A 19,511-nucleotide genomic window follows, 5' to 3' on the forward strand; every position below is an offset into this window, starting at 1 on the left:
TCTGAAAAACCTTCCAGGGTATTAATAATCTGATTTAACATTAAACAAATGAAATACCCAACAATGCCTAAATGCAGAACATACCTCAATTTGCATCTTCAGATGCGTCTTGAAGTTTGACAACAAAGTAAGAAATATGGAAAGAGAAAGCTCAAAAACCTCTGGAACAGATGAGACTCCATTTTTTGAGAGTGCAACACAGAGATACTGCTTAATAGCATTAATAAACATTTCATTTGTCCTGAAAACAGGTCCTGCATTCTGCAGAATGGATAGAAGTAACTGCAATGAAAGAATCTTGGATCGCAACTCATGAGACCTAAAATGTAAAAGAGAGGGCAAAGTATATGGACAAATTTAGTGTCATGGTATTAAAAGCTGTTCCAAAGATATTTCCTGGTACCACATAATTTCACCAAATTTTAAATAGAGAGGAACAGAAAAGTCTACAATGTAAACAAAGTACAGTATATGAATAATACGAATACTTCGCCATTAGTAATGGGTTAGTTCCACTTATGTTCTCAAGAAGCACATAATTTCATAAACCTTTTAAATGGAAAACAATCATCCACACATATTTAAAATCAACACACTGTTCCACGAGACAAGAAAAATATTTATTCCTTCTTCCTTTCTTTCACAAGTGTATTTCACTTTTTAGAAAATACCACGAACTCTTCTCAGATTAAGTACCATATTTAGTATATAATAGTTCCATAGTATATAATAGTTTCGTATATAATGTGCTTTTTTCCTAGGCATGCTACTCAAAAATCCTAAAAAAGTTTTGGTTATATGACCAAGTTACAGGACTACTTCAAGGTTACTTTTTCAATAACCACTTAAGTTGTTTTCTTTTTTGAAATACAAAGAGGCTTTCAGAACATTTCTCTCTTAAAGTTTACCCATTTATTCCAAATATTTTAAATAATGAAAAGCAAAAAACTACCCTTTCAGCTTAAATTTTCACTTTTTTCTCTGATCAATACACCATGCCATATTCTACTCAGTATCTAGCATTATAATTATCAGATTTCACAAATATAATTTTTCTCCCATTAAAGCAGGCATCTTAAGTCCAACAGACCAGGAAGATTGGATCCCAGGCAACTTTTCAAATGCAGAACACACTTAAACGTTCTAGCAGCTAATTCTTTTTATACCAAATGCTATTATCAGTCGCATTCACACCACAGACAGTAAACTTAATTGTTCCTGATTTCTACTTTAAAAATTTTATAGTTTTTAAGTGCCAAGTAATTCAAGGACCTAAGAAACTCTAACAAGGAACATTTAATTTCATGTAAGTGGGAATCACACAAATATTACCATCTTTGAAATAAAACTGGAACCAAAAGTATCATGGCTCATTATTACATATCAACTTTCCAAGATGGCTATGCCTCTGAATCTATATATGTGCAGCAAATATAGTATAACACACATACACACACACACACACACACACACAAACCTTAAATAAATCAAGTTAGAAACAGTGAGAAGATTTTAAATAGCTATAGGAAAACATGAAATGGGTGAAGTATCTCCCCTTCATGTTGAAGCCTTCCAAGGCTTTTATGTTATGGCTACTTCCTAGTCTAGCTAATTTACCATCTTTTTTGCTCAATTCCAATAGTTACTAAAACCTGCAGCCTACTATTCTCTAACACATGAGTTTTTGTTGTAAGTTATTTTTGTATCCCCAGCTCTAACAAAATGCCTTGTACCTAGCACGTGCTCAATGTAACTCATGGATTTATTCATGCACTCATCTAAACATTTATTAACTACTTACTATCTATAAGGCATTAATTAATGAAGAAATGATCAAATGATTGTCTTATGACACAATAAAGTACACTTTTATAGGCAAAAGATGCTAGAAATTTCAGGTCTGCAGATTTTAATGGGGTAGTTTCAAACTATGAATCAAGCTTAACATTTCCTGGATCATCATCTTAGCAACATCACAAAGTATCAAGAGAAGCAAAGACAAAAAAACAAAACAAAACAAAAACATAACTACAAAAAGCCATTAATTTTAGAAAAAAATCATTCAAGAGAGAAAACCATATATTCTTTAGAAAAGAAGAGTTTAGAAAATTTAATTTCTTCAGTATTCAATTCCAATGTTTAATGTCCCTGATGACCAAGGTCTTTTCTATGTTCAAAATTTCCTAATATTTGGTTTAAACCCACAGAGTAGAAGGATAATTTACATTATTCCTTATAAGAATCCTTTGTAATATTAAAGATTTCAGATCTCCAAAACTATATTCTTTTTATAGAGCTAAATGAATGCCCTTCCCCCATAGTACTCCTCAAAATTCATCTATTTTCTTTTGTGTTCTTTTCATTTTGGGCACTTTAAAGAATTCTCCCTTTTCTGTTTATAGTTTTTCAAATCACACTTTTTTACATCTGACTTGGAAAACTAAACATCTGAGACTTAAGATTAATAACATTTTCAAATCAAGGCAAAGATGGCCTTCAGCAATAACACCAAATTCTTAAGTTACTACCTCCTTAAAGTCTTTAACAATTCAGAATGAGATGGTTATTTTTCTTTTCATAGTGAGAACAAAAAACTGAAAAAATTTTGAATACATATTTGTAACATACATAGGGTATAATCAAATTTACATTGCAATCTGAACAACTTTAATCCTTTTTCTGTAGAGTTTATATTTTCAAAATAAAGAAAAATCAGTAAGTTATATCTCTGACTCCCAGGATTTGGGCCTAAAATGATTTTAGAACTTTTGGCTTTGGGGCTTAAAAGATGTTTCTCACTGAATCAGTACAATGTGACAAAATAAAACTATAGAAAATATAACAAATGTAACTGCTTCTAGTCTTTCTTCTCAGCTGACATTTAGAAACTGAAATGCTCTACAGTTTTAAAAAATGAAGTAGCATTGCTTACATTTCTCCACTATTTCAATATTCTTTTCTCAAAGTCACCGAGGCCTTCTTTAAGATTTCTTTCTCCAGAAAGTTCTCCTAAAATTGTCATGCTATATTACATCATGCTGCAACATTAAGAGGCCTTCTTTAAGATTTCTTTCTCCAGAAAGTTCTCCTAAAGTTGTCATGCTATATTACATCATGCTGCAACATTAAGAGTGTCCAAACCCAGTCTTAAGCAAGAATCAGTTACATTTGACTCACAGGAAATGAAAGATATTTGACAACTTATGACTTACAAATGGCACTTTCCTATGGCTTAAACTTACACATTCGACAGGAACCAGACAAGTGACTCCTATCTCTAAGTATTCCCTGCTCCCCACAGAGAAAGGTATCATGGCATTTTTCAGACCTTAATGAATACATAATACCTTTCATTATGAATTTTAAAATTTATTTCTCTTAGTTTTATTAACTTTCAACTGGTAGCTTTCAGAAACCTAGCATGAGGCTACATATAACAGGGCTATTTTAACTCCAAAGTTGTTTATAATATTGAAAAAAGAATTCTTTCAATCATTCAATATTTATTGAGCACCTATTATGTACCAAGCACAATCCCCTAATGTTGCTGGTATACTTTGGGAAATAGTATAAGTTATCTAGCAATTTTGGAACTATTTTTCAAGTACATTTTTTAAAAGGCAAAATAATCCTGGGGCGCCTGGGTGGCTCTGTCGGTTGAGTGTCCGACTTCGGCTCAGGTCATGATCTCACGGTCTATGAGTTCAAGCCCCGTGTCGGGCTCTGTGCTGACAGCTCGGAGCCTGGAGCCCGCTTCAGATTCTGTCTCCATCTCTCTCTGCCCCTCCCCCACTTGCTCATGCTTGCTCTCTCTCTCAAAAATAAATAAACATTAAAAAAATTTTTAAAAAAAGGCAAAATAATCCTAAAATACATTTTTCAGGGTTCTACAGGACAAAAAGAACATAAGAAAATCCAAAGACTATCTTACAGTAAGTAAGTTTTCAAGATTAAATACTGTATGTGTCAAGCAGAATAGCCAGTGACTTACTTTGGATCTGGGGGTCCATCTGACAGTGGTTTCATGGACAGTTTACACAATGACCTGAATACTAGAAAGGCATCCTTTTGTAAAATGTGGGAAAACTTAGCACCAGGTGAAGGTCCTGAAGAATTTCCAGATTCCTAAACAAGTTAATATACCATGTAAATAGAGACATTTGACAGTGTAAAATCATTTCAGCCTTCTATGTATTCTATTCAGTTCAGTAATACAGGGGGTTCTATTGGAAAAAAAAACCTGATGAAGAATTTGCCACATTGCTTCTCTTTAATCTGACATACCACCCTAGCTCCCCAACAATAAATACCTTAAAAAAATAAATTATTTAAAAATATTCTCTTTGCTACCAAAAACTCTTCAAAATTTATCCATTTCATACCATTACTAACAAAATCTAGCACATCATGCCCTGACAAGACACCTCATCCATTGCCTAAACCATGCTTTTTACTACCTGTCATTTGGTGTTTTCTGTTTTTGTCCTATTTTAGCTATTCTGCACAGATAGACATAAGACAGCAGAAATTGTCAAGGCAATGTTTAAAACTTATTAACTGATGAAGGTCAACAAGGCCAAGAAAGTTGAACCCTATATACGGGTCAATGATACAGGGTAGGACTTCCTTATCTAAAAGGATAAGAAGGGGCGCCTGGGTGGCTCAGTTGGTTAAGCGTCAACTTCGGCTCAGGTCATGATCTCACAGTTTATGGGTTCGAGCCTTGCGTTGGGCTCTGTGCTAACAGGTCAGAGCCTGGAGCCTGCTTCAGATTCTGTGTTTCCCTCTTGCTCTGCTCCTCCCAACTCATGCTCTCTCTCTCTCAAAAGTAAATAAACATTAAAAAAAAAATTAAAAGGATAAGAATAAAAACACACTAAATATAGGGTAGGGGGGATCAGGAGAACCTTATCACTCCATAGTTCAGATTTCATTTAGCCCTGAATGAAAGTAAGATGAAGTTCCCTAGATTTCTAAAAGTTCTTCCTCATCCAGTGATACTAGAATTGTCCTACAAATATATGATAAAAATGTTCTTTTTAAATGTAATTTCAATGGGGTGTACAAAGAGAAGATGTGAACACCTATGAAACACAGCTTAGAGTTGGAAATTTAGCTATCAGTATATTTAGGGAATAAACTGCTTTGATTTGTATCAGTGAGAAAAAACTAAGTCTTTATTTCCCCAAACTGTAATCAGCAAGCATTATCAACTGGATACATTCACCACAAAGTGCTGGTAGCCTATAAATGTGTAAGATTAACAGGACATCTGCTGCCCCCCATTTATACCTGAGTATCATTGGAAGAGACAGACAATCTGTCATCAGGTAAAGATGGTGTATATGCAACAGAAATTGGTGTTCCTGGAATTCCATTTGCTTGGATATTTTCACTGTCGCTACCATCCTCTATAGTTCCAATGTTGCCATCTGCACTTGCATTTATAGTCGTCCTTTCTCCCATATCTAAAATGGTAAGAATAAAAAAACATGCAAATATATGTGACTTAAGTATACTGAAAAGGCACAAAGAGTATTTAAAACGCAACAATGGCAGGAAAGCAATGTGAAATAGTATGAATTGGCAACATTTAAAGGTTAGTATACTTAGTAGTAAGTATGCATTTGGAATACATCCAAATACAATCCTTAAGTAGCTCTAGCTATGAAACACACTCAGCTGATGAAAGGCTAACTGGGATGTGCCAAAAGAGAAGCTTACTTTTAGTCTATATTATCATCTACTAAACTTGGTTCTAATGAATGCTAATTCTTTAAGATGTTAAGACAGTGTCTTCCAAAAAAAAAAATATCCCATTATCAAGCAAGTTAGAGAAATACTGGGAAATAGCTTTCTTTATTACAGTCTTTAATTTGCTCTCCAAAGAGAATATATGATATGTAGTGTTTCCAAAATTTATTTTACAATGAGCTCCTCTTCCCCTTTTTAGAATACCTATTAATAACTCCATATTCTTTGGAACACATATATGGAAAAAATGGCCTATACCCCTGAATATTTTTTAGTATGTCACTCTGAATAATCATACTTTTAATTAATATAAACAGAAATAAATGATTTCTGGTAGAACAGATATTACAAATAATACCAAGTTTCGTAACTACTCTAGATATAATTATGTTAAGAAAGAAATACATACATGTCTGTGGCCATAACTAGCAGGAAATTGCTCGTTTCATGCTATCAATCAAAAGAGAACTATAAGCAAGGGAAATATACTATACTGAGTAGATTTTGAAATAGGAAAGACCTATGTTTCAATCGTGTCTTTCCCATTTAACTGGATAACTTATTTCATCTTTCTTTGTCTCAGTTTCTTCATCAGCAGCAAATATAATGTTAATGAGGAATCACCAAAACACACATACCCTACACACACACAACACATAAAGAACATAAATGATTCACAATAAGTGGTAGCTATAATTCTGTAGATATATGGTAATATATGCCCAATTTCTGATTGATTCAGTAATGAAAGGAGTGTATCTCATGCCCCTACTCTAAAGCTGCTTTCTGCTCTCCAAATTAGAATATCCTAGACAGATTAAACTGGATAATTTCAAAGCGTGTTTTGCAATTAACAACTGGTACATGAAGATACTGATAAAATATATTTGGGAAGCTCTGTGCTGCACAAAATAAGACACTAGTTTTCCCAGTAGACCTTTCTGGAGCTTTAACATGCTAGTGTTAGACATGCTAAATATACTATCCTAACTTCTTATATATATATATTATGTGTATAATATATACGTATTTATGTGCTAAATGCTATTGCAGCTTTTAAATACATGTTATTTATTACATATATCTTACATATATGTTTAATAGCAAAGAATTCTCTGGAAGAAGTAAAAAAACTTAATAACGACTATCAGAAATGGATAATCCCTCAAAGCTTATTCCATTTTCTCTCAGTACCTAATTACATCTTTTCCCACTGCCTCCCCCCACCACTTTCCCTTAACAAATGACTTTCACATTCTACGTAGTTAAGAAGTTAGGTAACTCAACTAAGAAGTAGGTAGGCTACCTCAATCTCCCTTGTCCTACCATAAAGCTCCTTGAAACCAATAATTTTTTCCCCCTCTTATTTCAGGGGAAAAAATATTCCTTTGAATTTCTAAAGTGAACTATTCATTAACCCTCAAATTCATCTCTTCTTGCATTCATTTGTGTCTTCCCTCCCCAAGTATTCTCTTTTAACATTACATTTTCATGTATGTGACTGAATCTTCCTCATTACTTAACATACTCAAATCTTCTCACTGGAAAAAAATCTTCCTTTAACTCTTGCTATACCTCTGCTACTGCCCATTTTTCTCCTTTTTATCAAATTTCTAAGAGGAATAATCAATATTCACTGATGATACTTTTCTTCTTCCCTTCCTAGTATATTTCTCAAAAGAAATCAAAAACATTCTATGATTTTATTTTCAGGTTTTGAAGCCAGACATCCTTGAGTTGGAATCTTCATTTTACTGCTTCCTACAAGTTAACTTAAAATCTCTCAATTTTCTCATTGTAAAAAAGAGAATAGTACCAGCACCTAAACATCCCAGTGCTTGGGGAGGATTAAATGAATAAATGTAAGTAAAGCAAATAAAGTCATTTGGGATATACAGAAAGTACTTTAATAGAGTTAGATATTATTATTCTCTCTGTTTTCTCCTCTAACTGTTCTCTAAACATTAAGTGTAGACTTTTGTTTTCAAGATGGTAAATAGAGTCAATTAAAAATTAACTTCTCCTTTGATAAATCCCACTGAAATTACTAGGAGAAATATAAACAAGAGACAGATGCGATGTTTCTAACATTATTGCTATATTTCATCAGTAAGTTTGATAATTGCTGGTCTGGTATTTTTCACTGGTATGAAAAAATTCAAGTTAAGACTGATTTGAAAAAAAAAAAAAAAGTAAAATCACACCCAGGCGCGCACGCGCGCTCACACACACACACACACTCATATACTTAATTTGACAGAGTATCCTCCAAAAAACAATAGCAATTATCATACCTACTAGTGAAATACAGCAATGTTAAAAACAAAATGAGGCTTGAACCAATGTTATATAATAGAAACAAAAGGACAAAAATGAGGAATAAATACTGTAAAAGAAAAAAACACAAAATATATTTTTCACCAAGAAAACCCAAGATTATCAAATAAAAAACGCTTAGAAAATATCAGAGTTCAGAAGATGAATAAATAGGAGGTAAATATGGAAAACAAGGGTTTTTCTATATTCCAATTAAATTAGGAAGTGGGAATTGTTTGTGGCCATTGCTTAAGTGCCAACAGTCAAAATGAAGTTCAATCCCTTTGTGACTTCTGACCAGAGCAAGAACTGTAAAAGTCATTTCAATGCACCTTCCCATATTTGCAGGGAGATTCTCCTCTTTCCAAAGAGCTGACACAGAAGTACACAGTTCGATCCACACACACCCAGAGGATGAGGAAGTACAGGCTGTATGAGGACACAACAGAGGTCAGCAAACTGGCAAAGTAGCTCAGGTGTATGGGAAGAAATCCGTCATCTACACTTAGCAAATAGAGTGACAGAAGACAAATGGCACAGCTGCCCACATGGGCATTCACCCTAGCAGGATGGTTATCACTAGACTAAAACAGGACAAAGACCACAAAAAGATCCTTGAACATAAAGTCAAATCTCACCAAGAAAGAAAGAAAAAGGGCAAATATAAGGAAGAAACAACTGAGAAGATGCAGTAATAAAGTAATCTCATATATGACTTTATAAACTTAAAATGAAAAAAATAAATTAGGAAGTGTGGGAAAAAACTCATCCAAAATACTATCAAAACTAAAACAAAAAAGGGGCGCCTGGGTGGCTCAGTCGGTTAAGCATCTGACTTCAGCTCAGGTCATGATCTCATGGTCTGTGAATTCGAGCCTCACGTTGGGCTCTGTGCTGACAGCCTGGAGCCTGCTTCACATCTGTGTGTGTGTGTCTCTGTCCCTCCCCCACTTGTGTTCTGTCTCCCTCCCTCCCTCCCTCAAAAAATAAATGACATTAAAAAAAAATTTTTGTTTAAAACAACTAGAACAAAAAACAGAGAAATAATTTAACAGGAAATGTGAAGGAGCCAAAGAAAGAAAACAATGAAATTTTACTGAGTGACATAGAAGATTTGACTGAATGAACTTCTGTGTCTGGATAAGAAGGTTCAATACTACAAAGAAGATGTAGCTCCCAAGTTAAGAACACAATATAACTCCAATCACTAATAAACTTTTTTTTAAATTGAATGAATTGGCTCTAAAGTTATGTAGCATACACTTAACAGATGTTTACAAAAACTGACTGGCAAGTGGATGGGGGACTTGCACTACAAAGATTAAAATGTACTATAAAATTAAAATATTTTAAACAATTCAACACTGAATAAAAATAAATAGCTCAATGTTACTACAGAGAAAACTCCAGCAGAATCGTGTAGGATAAAATCGGCACTTCAAATTAATTGGGAAAGGATTATTCTATAGGTTAGCTATGCAATCTCATACTATACACGAAAAATTAATTTCAGATGAATTAAAGATCTGAATTCAAAAAATTAAAAAAGTATTAGAAAAATGTATAGCAGATTATTTCTGTAGTTTTGTGGTAAAATCCATTCTAAGCAAGACAAAAACAGAATTCACAAAGAAAAAGGCAGTATTTGTTAAATTTTTTACGTGGTCAAATATCTGCTCAGAACAATAACCTAAGCAAAGGCTAAACAAAATGAAAATAAAACAAAGACTAGAAAAAAATATTTAAAATACACTGAATAAGGGTTCATTTCTTAATATGAATAAATCTTGAAATCAGAACAGAGAAACCAAAAAACTGAAAGGAAATCGCTAAGAAGTCATGAATAGGCAATTCAGAAAAGTATAAATAACCCATAGATACTCAGTTGGACCATGAAACTGCCAACATTTAACCTATAAAAATAATGACTGCTCCCTGTGTTTTGACCCTACAAGTAATCAAAAACAAATTAAAATAAGATATAATCCATCTAGCAAAGTGATATTAAACAGCATTACATATAAATTTTAAATGCCTATACACTTTGATCAAAGTATTCCTTTTTTTAGAAGTGTATCCTAAAGTGCTAAAGGATATCTATAACAAGAATGCTCTTCAGAGCAGTGTATCAAAGTCAAAAGACTTGGGAAAATAATAAACTGAAAGAAAATATTCATAAAATATATCACAGAATCCTAATGTAAAAAGGATTCTTAAAAATTAAGAGAAAAAAATCAAGGATAACAGAAGGATGAAAACCTGATAGAATGAAGACATGAATAGATGATTCACTAAAAACAGAAATACAATGGCCCTTATATATGATATATTTAATTTCACTCATACAGAAATGCAAATTAAAACCCAACTAAGTAACGGATAAAGAAGATGTGGTATGCCTATACGATGGAATATTACTTAGCCATAAAAAAGAAGGGAGTCTTGCTTTTTGCAACAACATGGATGGATCTAGAGGGTGTAATGATAAGTGAAATAAGTGAGAGAAAGACAATTATCATATGATTTCACTCATATGTGGACTTTAAGAAACAAAACAAATGAAGAAAGAAAAAAAGAAATAAACAGACTCCATTTAAATATAGAGTACTGGAGGTTACCAAAGGGAAGTGGGGGATGGGTGAAATAGGTGAAGGAGATTAAGAGTACACTTATGATGAGCCCTGAGTAATGTACAGAATTGCTGAATCACTACACTGTATACCTGAAACTAACAGAACACTGAATATTAAATGCACTAGAATTAAAAAAAAATAAACTAAGAATTCTCACCTAACAGGCTGGCAAAAATACAAAACTTTAAATTCCACTGGCAATTATGGATAAAAAGGAATTCTCACACATTGGTGGTAAGAGTGCAAAATGGTGCAACACTTGTGAAGGGATATTCAGCAACAGCTAATTAATTTTCATACTCATTTACCACCTGACCCAGTAATCTCACTTCTATGAATCTTCCCTCAAGATAAACCCCCACAAATACAAAACAATACAGATGTATATGGCTACTCACTGCAGCAATATCTGTAATAGGAAAGCACTGGAAACAACCAAAGTTCCTGTCAGTAGTGGATTGGTTAAATCAACTATGATACATCCATGTAATAGAGTCAAGAGACAAAAAAAATAAGGAAAGAAAATCTCTATCAACTGAAATAGAAGGATTCCTAGAATATATTAAACGAAAAAAAGGGGGACAAAAAAAAAAAAAGGGAGGAGACATACAGTGTTTTTGCCAAAGAGAAATAATCAGAGTACTTGCTTATTACTCTGGGAGAAATACACACACACATAAAGGATAAACTAAAAGGTAATGAAAGTGGCTACCTATGGAAGGTATGTCAGCAAAGAAAGGAATGGATAAAAGAATTCTCTGAGTCAATATTTTATATAATTTTGACTCTGAATCATGTATAGGATCTTCAATTAAATCAAAACAAAACAGGGGCGCCTGGGTGGCTAAGTCAGTTGAGTGTCTGACTCTTGATTTGGCTCAGGTCAAGTTTTTGCAAAAATCAGGTTGTGGGATTGAGCCCTGCATCAATCAAGCCCTGCTTAGTATTCCCTCTCTCTCCCTCTGCTCCTCTTCCTGCTGGCTCTCTCTCTCTCTCTAAAATAAAAAATAAAAACAAAAATAAATTACATTAAATCAACAGTTAATACAGTTTACTACTGTAAATTCTGTAATTATAAATAGTATTATTATTCACCATTAGTAGAAAATGTACTAAATACATATGTAATTTTTTTTTTTTGAACTTTAAATTAGTTGTTGCTGGTAATGATACACTGTTGCTGAGAATCTGGGATTTTACTGTGGGAAAAGGGAGATACAAATATGAAATGCTGGGAAAAGGGAGATACAAATATGAAATGCAGGAAGATGAAGAGAAACCTAGTGGCACTGGATGTGAACTGCAACTATCAACATGATTTGTGATTGTAGATCTATCTCAGTACACTAGAAAGGCCAGGAAGTAAGGACACCTCACTAGCACACCTAGTCTCTAAATACAATTGCCTACTAAAAAGAACAAAAACTCCTTAAAGAACTAACTGATTCCAGGGCTGAGGCAAGAGGAAGTCGAACGTTTAACTTAAAACATCTCACTGTTCCAGAAAACAAGAAGTGCTCCAAGATAATGGAATCACATCACAAAGACAAAGGAGCTGGATTCCTATTAGCCAAATCGGGAACAAAGAATAATGACGGTAAATGATTATAATACACTGAATAACAAAAGAATTCATGAGTTCACAGTATTATTTTTTTTAAGGGGAAGCACTCTTATCTATAGAAAAGTGTCAATTAATGTTAGAATCATGAAATCACTCTTTGGCAACCAATGTAGTATCTAAAGAAGTCAAGGATCATCAACGGATGCTAAAACCACTAAGTGGATGGATCCTCATATGACCTCAACCTATCACTCTCAAATTATTTCTTTCAGTTGACCCTTGAACAACACAGGGATTAGGAGTGCTGACCCCTCAAATAGTTAAAAAGCCACATATAACTTATGACTTCACAAAACTTAACTACTAATAGCCTCTGTTGCCCAGAAGTCTTACTGATAACATAAACAGTCGATAAACACATATTTTGTATATTACATGTATTATATATTGTATTCTTACAATCAAGTAAACTAGAAACAATATAAAGAAAATCATTAAGAAAGAGAAAATACAAAGGCGTCTGGGTGGCTGAGTAGGTGCTGGACTCTTCAACTCAGCTCAGGTCTTGATCTCAGGGTCGTGAGTTCAAGGCTCACACTGGGTGTGAAGCCCACTTCAAAAGGAAAGATGGGGTACCTGGCTGAGTGTCCGACTTCAGCTCAGGTCATCATCTCACGGTTTGTGAGTTCAAGCCCTCCATCAGGCTCTGTGCTGTCAGTGCAGAGCCCACTTAGGATCTTCTCTCTCTCTCTCTCTGCCCCTCCCCTGCTTGTTCCCTCTCTCTCAAAAATAAACAAACATTAAAAAAAGAAGAAGAAAAATACATTCATAGTACTGTATTTATGGGAAAAAATCCACATATAGTGCACTCATGCAGTTCATTATTGAATGGTCAACTATAGTTATAAAGGGAAAAATGCTCCCTTACAATGAAGAGACCTAGTGCTCATCATTAACCAAGTGATCAAACATCATCACTAATATGGGTAACTTGTTATGTATCAATTAACATAACATGATGTAATAAGAAGTACCAACATTACCTATGCAGTATTCTTGCCAAATACATTTACTCTAAATCAGGAAACTGCCCTATCAACTCAAAATATGTAACATTCGACAAGACAATTTCATACTCTTTAACAAAAGGTAAGTGTTATGAAAGATGGGGGGAAAGAGAAGAGAACTTGTTCTAAACTAATGAGACCAAAGAGACACAATCAAATGCAGTGAGCGTACCCAGATTGGGCCCTGTACTTAAAAAGGAAAAGGAAAAAAAGGATATAAGAGAGACGATTTGGGAATTTGGGAACATTATAAAATGTAGTATTTATATTAGATATCCTTGAAATAGTGTTAATTTTCTTAGGTGCGAAAACGAATTATGGTTATGTATGAGAATGCCTTTATTCTTAGAAAAGATATGCTGAAGTAACAGAGTAAAGCATCAGGATATATATAACCCATCTTTAAATGGTTCAGCAAAGGCAAGCAAAACACACACATTTACATACACGTATGTGTGTAGGTCTATTTAAACACACATAAAATGAATGTATCAAAATTTTTAACAACTAGTGAATCCAGAGAAAGGGCATACAGGTGTTCATTGCACTGTTCTTTGGATTTTTCTCTAGGTATGAAAATGTTCTAAGTAAAAAGTTGCAGAAAAATCAAAGAAATTTTACTTCACACTCTGTATTGATATGTATTCAAGACTGGTAAAGAGTTTTTTGCAAAGGGCCAGTTAGTAAACATTTTAGGCTTTGCAGGCCATATGGTCCCTGGTGCAAAGACAGCCACTGTAGGCAATACATAAATAAGCATGTGTTCTAAAAAAGCAGTATTTACAAAAATAGGCAATGGGCTAAATTTAGCTCATGAGACATAATTCGCCATCCCCTAACATGTATTACTAAACTTCTAAAGAATGCATGGGCACATAATGCTCTTTCTTCCCTGACTGTAAGTTTACAAGGGTTTTTGTTTTTAAATTCAGACTTCCCAGGAGCATGGCCTCTTGTTTAGTCTCTATACTTGCCCATTCAATGATTTTATGGCTTTAACTACTAATTTATAACAAAATGACTCCCATCTATAGCACCTGTCTTGATATCTTAGGCCAGATTTCTAGATTTCTATTATGTGTATCATAAAATTTCCACATGGATGGTGCACTAAAAAATTAGTAATTTTTTCTCCCAAGCCAACTTTTCCTCCAACATAATTTAATTCTACCAATTCCACAACCATCCACCTACCCATTTAGACTCAGAAACTGGGATACCACCAAAGCAGAGATGAGTTAACATAGCAGGCCCAAGACTGTCTATCCTTAGAAAGGCCTGCTTGCAAGGTTGGTCCTTGGCTGGCACCTGGAACTACATTTTGGAAGGGTTTGCACTATTCCCAGAACTAGTTAAGAGTGGCTTACTGTGCCTAAACTGTACAAATAATGTGGTTTATGCTAAACACAGCTTTCCTTCTGGAAATCTGAAATTTGGGTACATGCAAGTAGAGGGTGCCAACAAAACTTTGGGCACTTAGTCTAATGAGCTACTCTGGTAGCCAACACCTACAATCTGATGTGGAGGAATTAAGTGCTTCCTGTGTGACTTGTACAGGGAGAGGGCTCTTGGAAGTATGCACCTGATTTCCTTCAGACATTGCCCCACATGTCTTTTCCCTCTGATGATTTTGTATCGTACTCTTACATGGTAAAAATTTTAGTGGTGAGTATAATTATATGATGAGTCCTATGAGTCCCTCTAGTAAATCACAAAACCTTGAGATATTCTTGGGGTCTTTGACATACCTTATAATTTCTTTTTCAGCAAGGTATTTAATCAGTTGCAAGGTCTTTTTTTTTAATGATTTTTTTTAAGTTTATTTATTTATATTGAGAGAGAGCCAGCAGGGGAGGGGAAGACAGAAAAAGAGAAAGAGAAAAAGAGAGAGAGAGAGAGAGACAGAGAGACAGAGAGAGAGATTGAATGAATGAACGAATGAATCCCAAGCAGGCTCTGCACTGTCAATGCAGAGTCTGACGCAGGGCTCAATCCCACGAACCATGAGATCATGACCTGAGCTGAGATCAACAGTTGGACAAGTAACCAAATTGAGTCACCCAGGCACCCCAGTTGCAAAGCCTACTTGATTCAACATTCGATACCTCACTTCTCATTCACATTTTCTTCATTTCCACTGTTTCTGTCCTGCTGAGGATTCCATTACTGCACTGGTCTCCTATTGTACTTTCTACTTCCGCACTTCCTTCTTCTAACAGAATAATTCTAATCATTCCATCTATTAGTTAAAAAATTCATAATGGTAACTCATTTTGTGATAGAATAAAGTCTAAAATCCTAAACTTTTAATTAGTAAGCTTAAGATTTCTTTAACCTTAGGGATGCCTGGGTGGCTCAGTCAGTTAAGTGTCCAACTCTTGATTTCAGCTCAGGTCATGATCTCATGGTTCCAAGTTTGAGCCCCACACCCACTCAGGCTATGTGCGGACAGCACAGAGCCTACTTAAAGTTCTCCCTCTCCCTCTCTTCCCTGCCCCCCTTAAAAAAAAACAAAGAGGACCGCCTGGGTGGTTCAGTCAGTTGAGCATCTGACTTGAGCTCAGGTCATGAACTCATGGTGTTTATGAGTTCAAGCTCTGCATTGGGCTCTGCACTAACAGCTCAAAGCCTGGAGCCTGCCTCAGATTCTGTGTCTCCCTGTCTCTCTGCACCTCCCCTCCCCCCAGCCCCTCCGCCCAGCTCACACTCTCACTCAAAAATAAACATTAAAAAAAAAAAAATCTCTTTAACCTTAGTTTCTATTGTATGACATCACATACTCTATACTTCAGCCAAACTACCACCTGCCAATTCCCAAACCATCCTCTCCTCTAAATCTGAACTAACAGAGTTTCCAATACATCAAATACCATTCCCCAAACTTGTGTGAATCCATATAGTCTAAGTTCAAGTGTCATCACCTACATGAAGTCCTCCCGGATCATTTTAGAAATAATCACTTTTTACAAAATTTTAATAGGATGTTAGCTATTTCTTTCTAATGGCACTTATCACTTTATACCTTGTATTAGTCTTACATACATACATTCCAGAACCCCCTTCTTCCAGAGCATGGTCTATCTTGGATTAACTTTTGTATCCTCCTACAGTGTCACACAACTGTACGTACTTCCTTAGTATTTGCTGAATGAAAAGATGAAAAAACAAGAAGGCAATCAGATGAATGCCTGGTTCTAGTGTTTCATTAAAGGAGAAAAGATATTCTTAGAAAGAATGGTAATATAAAAGGGAGTTAGTATGGCTGAAACAGTATTCTTCTCATTCAAGAGCCATACTGTACATACATTTAATCATATATGTAGAAGTATACGTAGCAAGGTTCTATGCTTAGTCCTGGGCAAGATACCATGAATTAAATAAGCTTCAGTGGATTAGTCTCAAATCTAATCCTATCTATAAATAATACTATTTATGGAAAATGGGAGATAAAATCCTAACAAACTGTAATAAAACATCTTTATAGTATTACAAAGATATATCCATAAGATATGACCTGCCCCTGTATCAATTATACCTTGGTTGTGACAATAAAGGTATAAGAAAGCCTAATTTTTTTCAAAAAAAGACATGAAATACTCAAAACTGAATCAATTTAAATATTTTCGTTATCAAGTTTCATGTATTTAGGAGTATAAAGAATATATCTCTACCATCAAAACACAAAAACAAAGCAATGAAATGGCATCAACTTTTTTTCAATGGGGAGGGGGAGTAACGGATTATTATAAAAGACTGTAACTGAACCTAGAGAAAAAGAGAGAGTTAATTCTTTGATAATTAAAAACATTTAAATATTTTTTTCTATACACACACTCTAATTTGAGAAAGAGCTTATATATTTGCCCTTTTTGTTCCACATATAAATAGTCTCCATAGTTAGATGAAATATCAAAGAATAAACTAATTTTGAGTGAAACACACTACCTCCAACAACGATGTTCACCATTTCTTCTACAATGCTCTGTACAATGTCTTGTGGCTTTTCCTCACAGTCATGGTTTTCTCCATCATATAATATGTCATTTTTAGATAATGCTTTAAAAAATAAAAATCCAAGAAAACATTATTTGAATTTTTTGGAAACTTTTACCAAACATTTAAAATTAAAAACTTTGCTAAACAATTAAGAATAAAAGAAAATCCAATGGATAACATGAAACTAGAAGCAATTACAAGTTAAACATTCAGAATTCATAACTATACCAAATTTATAATATTTTATAAATTTAAGTCAATTTCAAAAATGATTCATTTGACAAACTATTAAATGATCATTCAACTTAAGCAAATTTTCTAGATTATTCCTTCAGAAGCTAAACATTTAAAGTATTTTGAATGAAAAATTTCTAACATGTCTGACATACTTATCAAGTAATATATTAAATGTAACTAAAGCCTGCATTGATCAATTCCGTTTATCAATAATGTGCCTTTGTATTTGTGAAGTCTCTGAAGACAAAGAGACAGGGCCATGTGGGCCTCCAACAGTGCATTCCAGCCCTTCCTTACTGTTTCTTCCCCAAACCAATCTATATACCCAATGTAAAACTAAATTTAATAAATAAAAAAGGATTCATTCTCCAATTTAACAATCAAACAGACATATATGCCCAAGAGAACTTCTGAACAGCTTAAGAGAAACTGATAAACCTTGACATTCCAGAGTTAGCTTGCAGATAAAAATAGGATTTCTACTGGTTGTTTTGAAATGTTGCAAATACCTCAGGAAGGCTCAATTAACATTTTCGGACGCTTTGGGATCAAGGACCCTGTTCTGCCCTACTCCAAACAGCATCAGACTGCACATTAGCTGATAGTGCTGCTAACACCCTCATCCCAACTCACACTGCCCTCCAGAAACCTGTCCTCCCTATTGTTCACTGCTCCTAATCTACTGTTTGCTACACTCTACAGAATACTGAATGCCACAAGGGGAAATCTGATAAAGAAGCATACCAATCAGTACACTTATTTTATAAAAAATCTAAATACGGTAATAACACAAGATTCTTCGGTGGAGTAAAAACATATAAGATGTTTTGACAGATAATTTTTCTGCCACCCTTAAGCTTTGTATTTCTGTCCTCTAGCTGCCTAAAATTATCTAGAGTCTGAAAGTTAGTTTCACCAAAACTAAATATACAGTCACTAATATGTGTACAAAATAGTGAATCATGAGTCAGTTCTCAAATTATCTGACAGAAATAGCAGTATTTATTACACATAGGAAATCATTAGCGAAGTTAACTATTATGTCCAAAGTCACATAACTAATAAGTGACAGAGATGTAATTCAAAGCAAACTCTAGAGCTCTCTTAATCAATGGTTCTCAGGCAGAATTTTCATTTTTATCAGCTGTTGGGAGAAAAACACCTACAGAGCCAAAATAATCATGACTCTACCACAGCAAATTATGTCTTATTTATAATTCTGTATCCTACAAGGTGACTTGCACACAGTAGATGCTTCCATTCCTTGAGTCTCAGCGCATGTTACTTTTTCTGTCACAAAATTTCTTAAATTTTCTAGCCAGCCAATTTCAACTCCTATCCACCAAGATTCAACCAAAACATCATTACTTTCTCTATAAAGGTATTGTTTAACTCTCCTCAGCAGAATTACCTTGTGCAGGTCACTTTCAGGATACTTATCACATTATACCTCATTTATATATGCCTGACCATCCAGGCAAACCATGGGCACCCTTAGAACAATGTCTTTATCTCTATCAGCTTTTTAACCTCAAGTGCCACATAGTGCCTAGGATACAGTATAGCTAAATAAATATTTGCTGAATGCATGAAGAAATAAAGTCCCAGCTTTATTAGAGATCAGTCCTTTGAATCAGCCTCTTACAAGCTCACAGTAAAAGTAGGTGAAATCTGGCAAGAGCTGGCTAGAAAAATGTAAATCATATAAGCAGCATAGATTTACTATTAGCTTGGGTACTGTGAATGCTTAGATTTATCAAAATTATCCCTTTTTAAAAAACGTTTGTTTGAGAGAGAGAGAGAGAGAGAGAGAGAAGCAGGGAGGGAGGGGGGAAGGAACGGGAAAAGAGAAAATCCCAAGGAGGCTCCATGCTGTCAGCCAAGAGCCTAATGTGGGGCTTGATCTCACAAACCGCGAGATCACGACCTGAGCCGAAATCCAGA

The 19,511-nt window shown here is 34.5% G+C and overlaps 1 protein-coding gene and 1 pseudogene across 2 annotated transcripts in view; one reads left to right on the plus strand and one right to left on the minus strand.

Annotated features, from left to right (window-relative positions):
- The window catches only part of ARFGEF1 (ADP ribosylation factor guanine nucleotide exchange factor 1), a 150,672-nt gene that overhangs the window by 64,543 nt on the left and 66,618 nt on the right, over positions 1-19,511 (minus strand). The window contains exons 7-10 of one of the 2 annotated variants that reach the window (XM_047074012.1): positions 17,280-17,390; positions 5,293-5,468; positions 3,992-4,125; positions 85-319 (exon numbers count right to left, since the gene is read on the minus strand). In XM_047074012.1, coding sequence (XP_046929968.1) covers positions 85-319; positions 3,992-4,125; positions 5,293-5,468; positions 17,280-17,390 — 656 coding nt within the window. Of the gene's footprint in view, positions 1-84; positions 320-3,991; positions 4,126-5,292; positions 5,469-16,380; positions 16,497-17,279; positions 17,391-19,511 lie in introns of those variants that run through there. The other variant, XM_047074013.1, reaches the window with a different exon arrangement.
- Positions 8,339-8,852, plus strand: LOC124507703 (60S ribosomal protein L26-like; annotated as a pseudogene).

Source organism: Lynx rufus, unplaced genomic scaffold, assembly GCF_022079265.1.
Source record: "Lynx rufus isolate CCGP_SWC_20201006 ecotype Redwood Valley unplaced genomic scaffold, mLynRuf1.p SCAF_12, whole genome shotgun sequence".
NCBI lineage: Eukaryota > Metazoa > Chordata > Mammalia > Carnivora > Felidae > Lynx > Lynx rufus.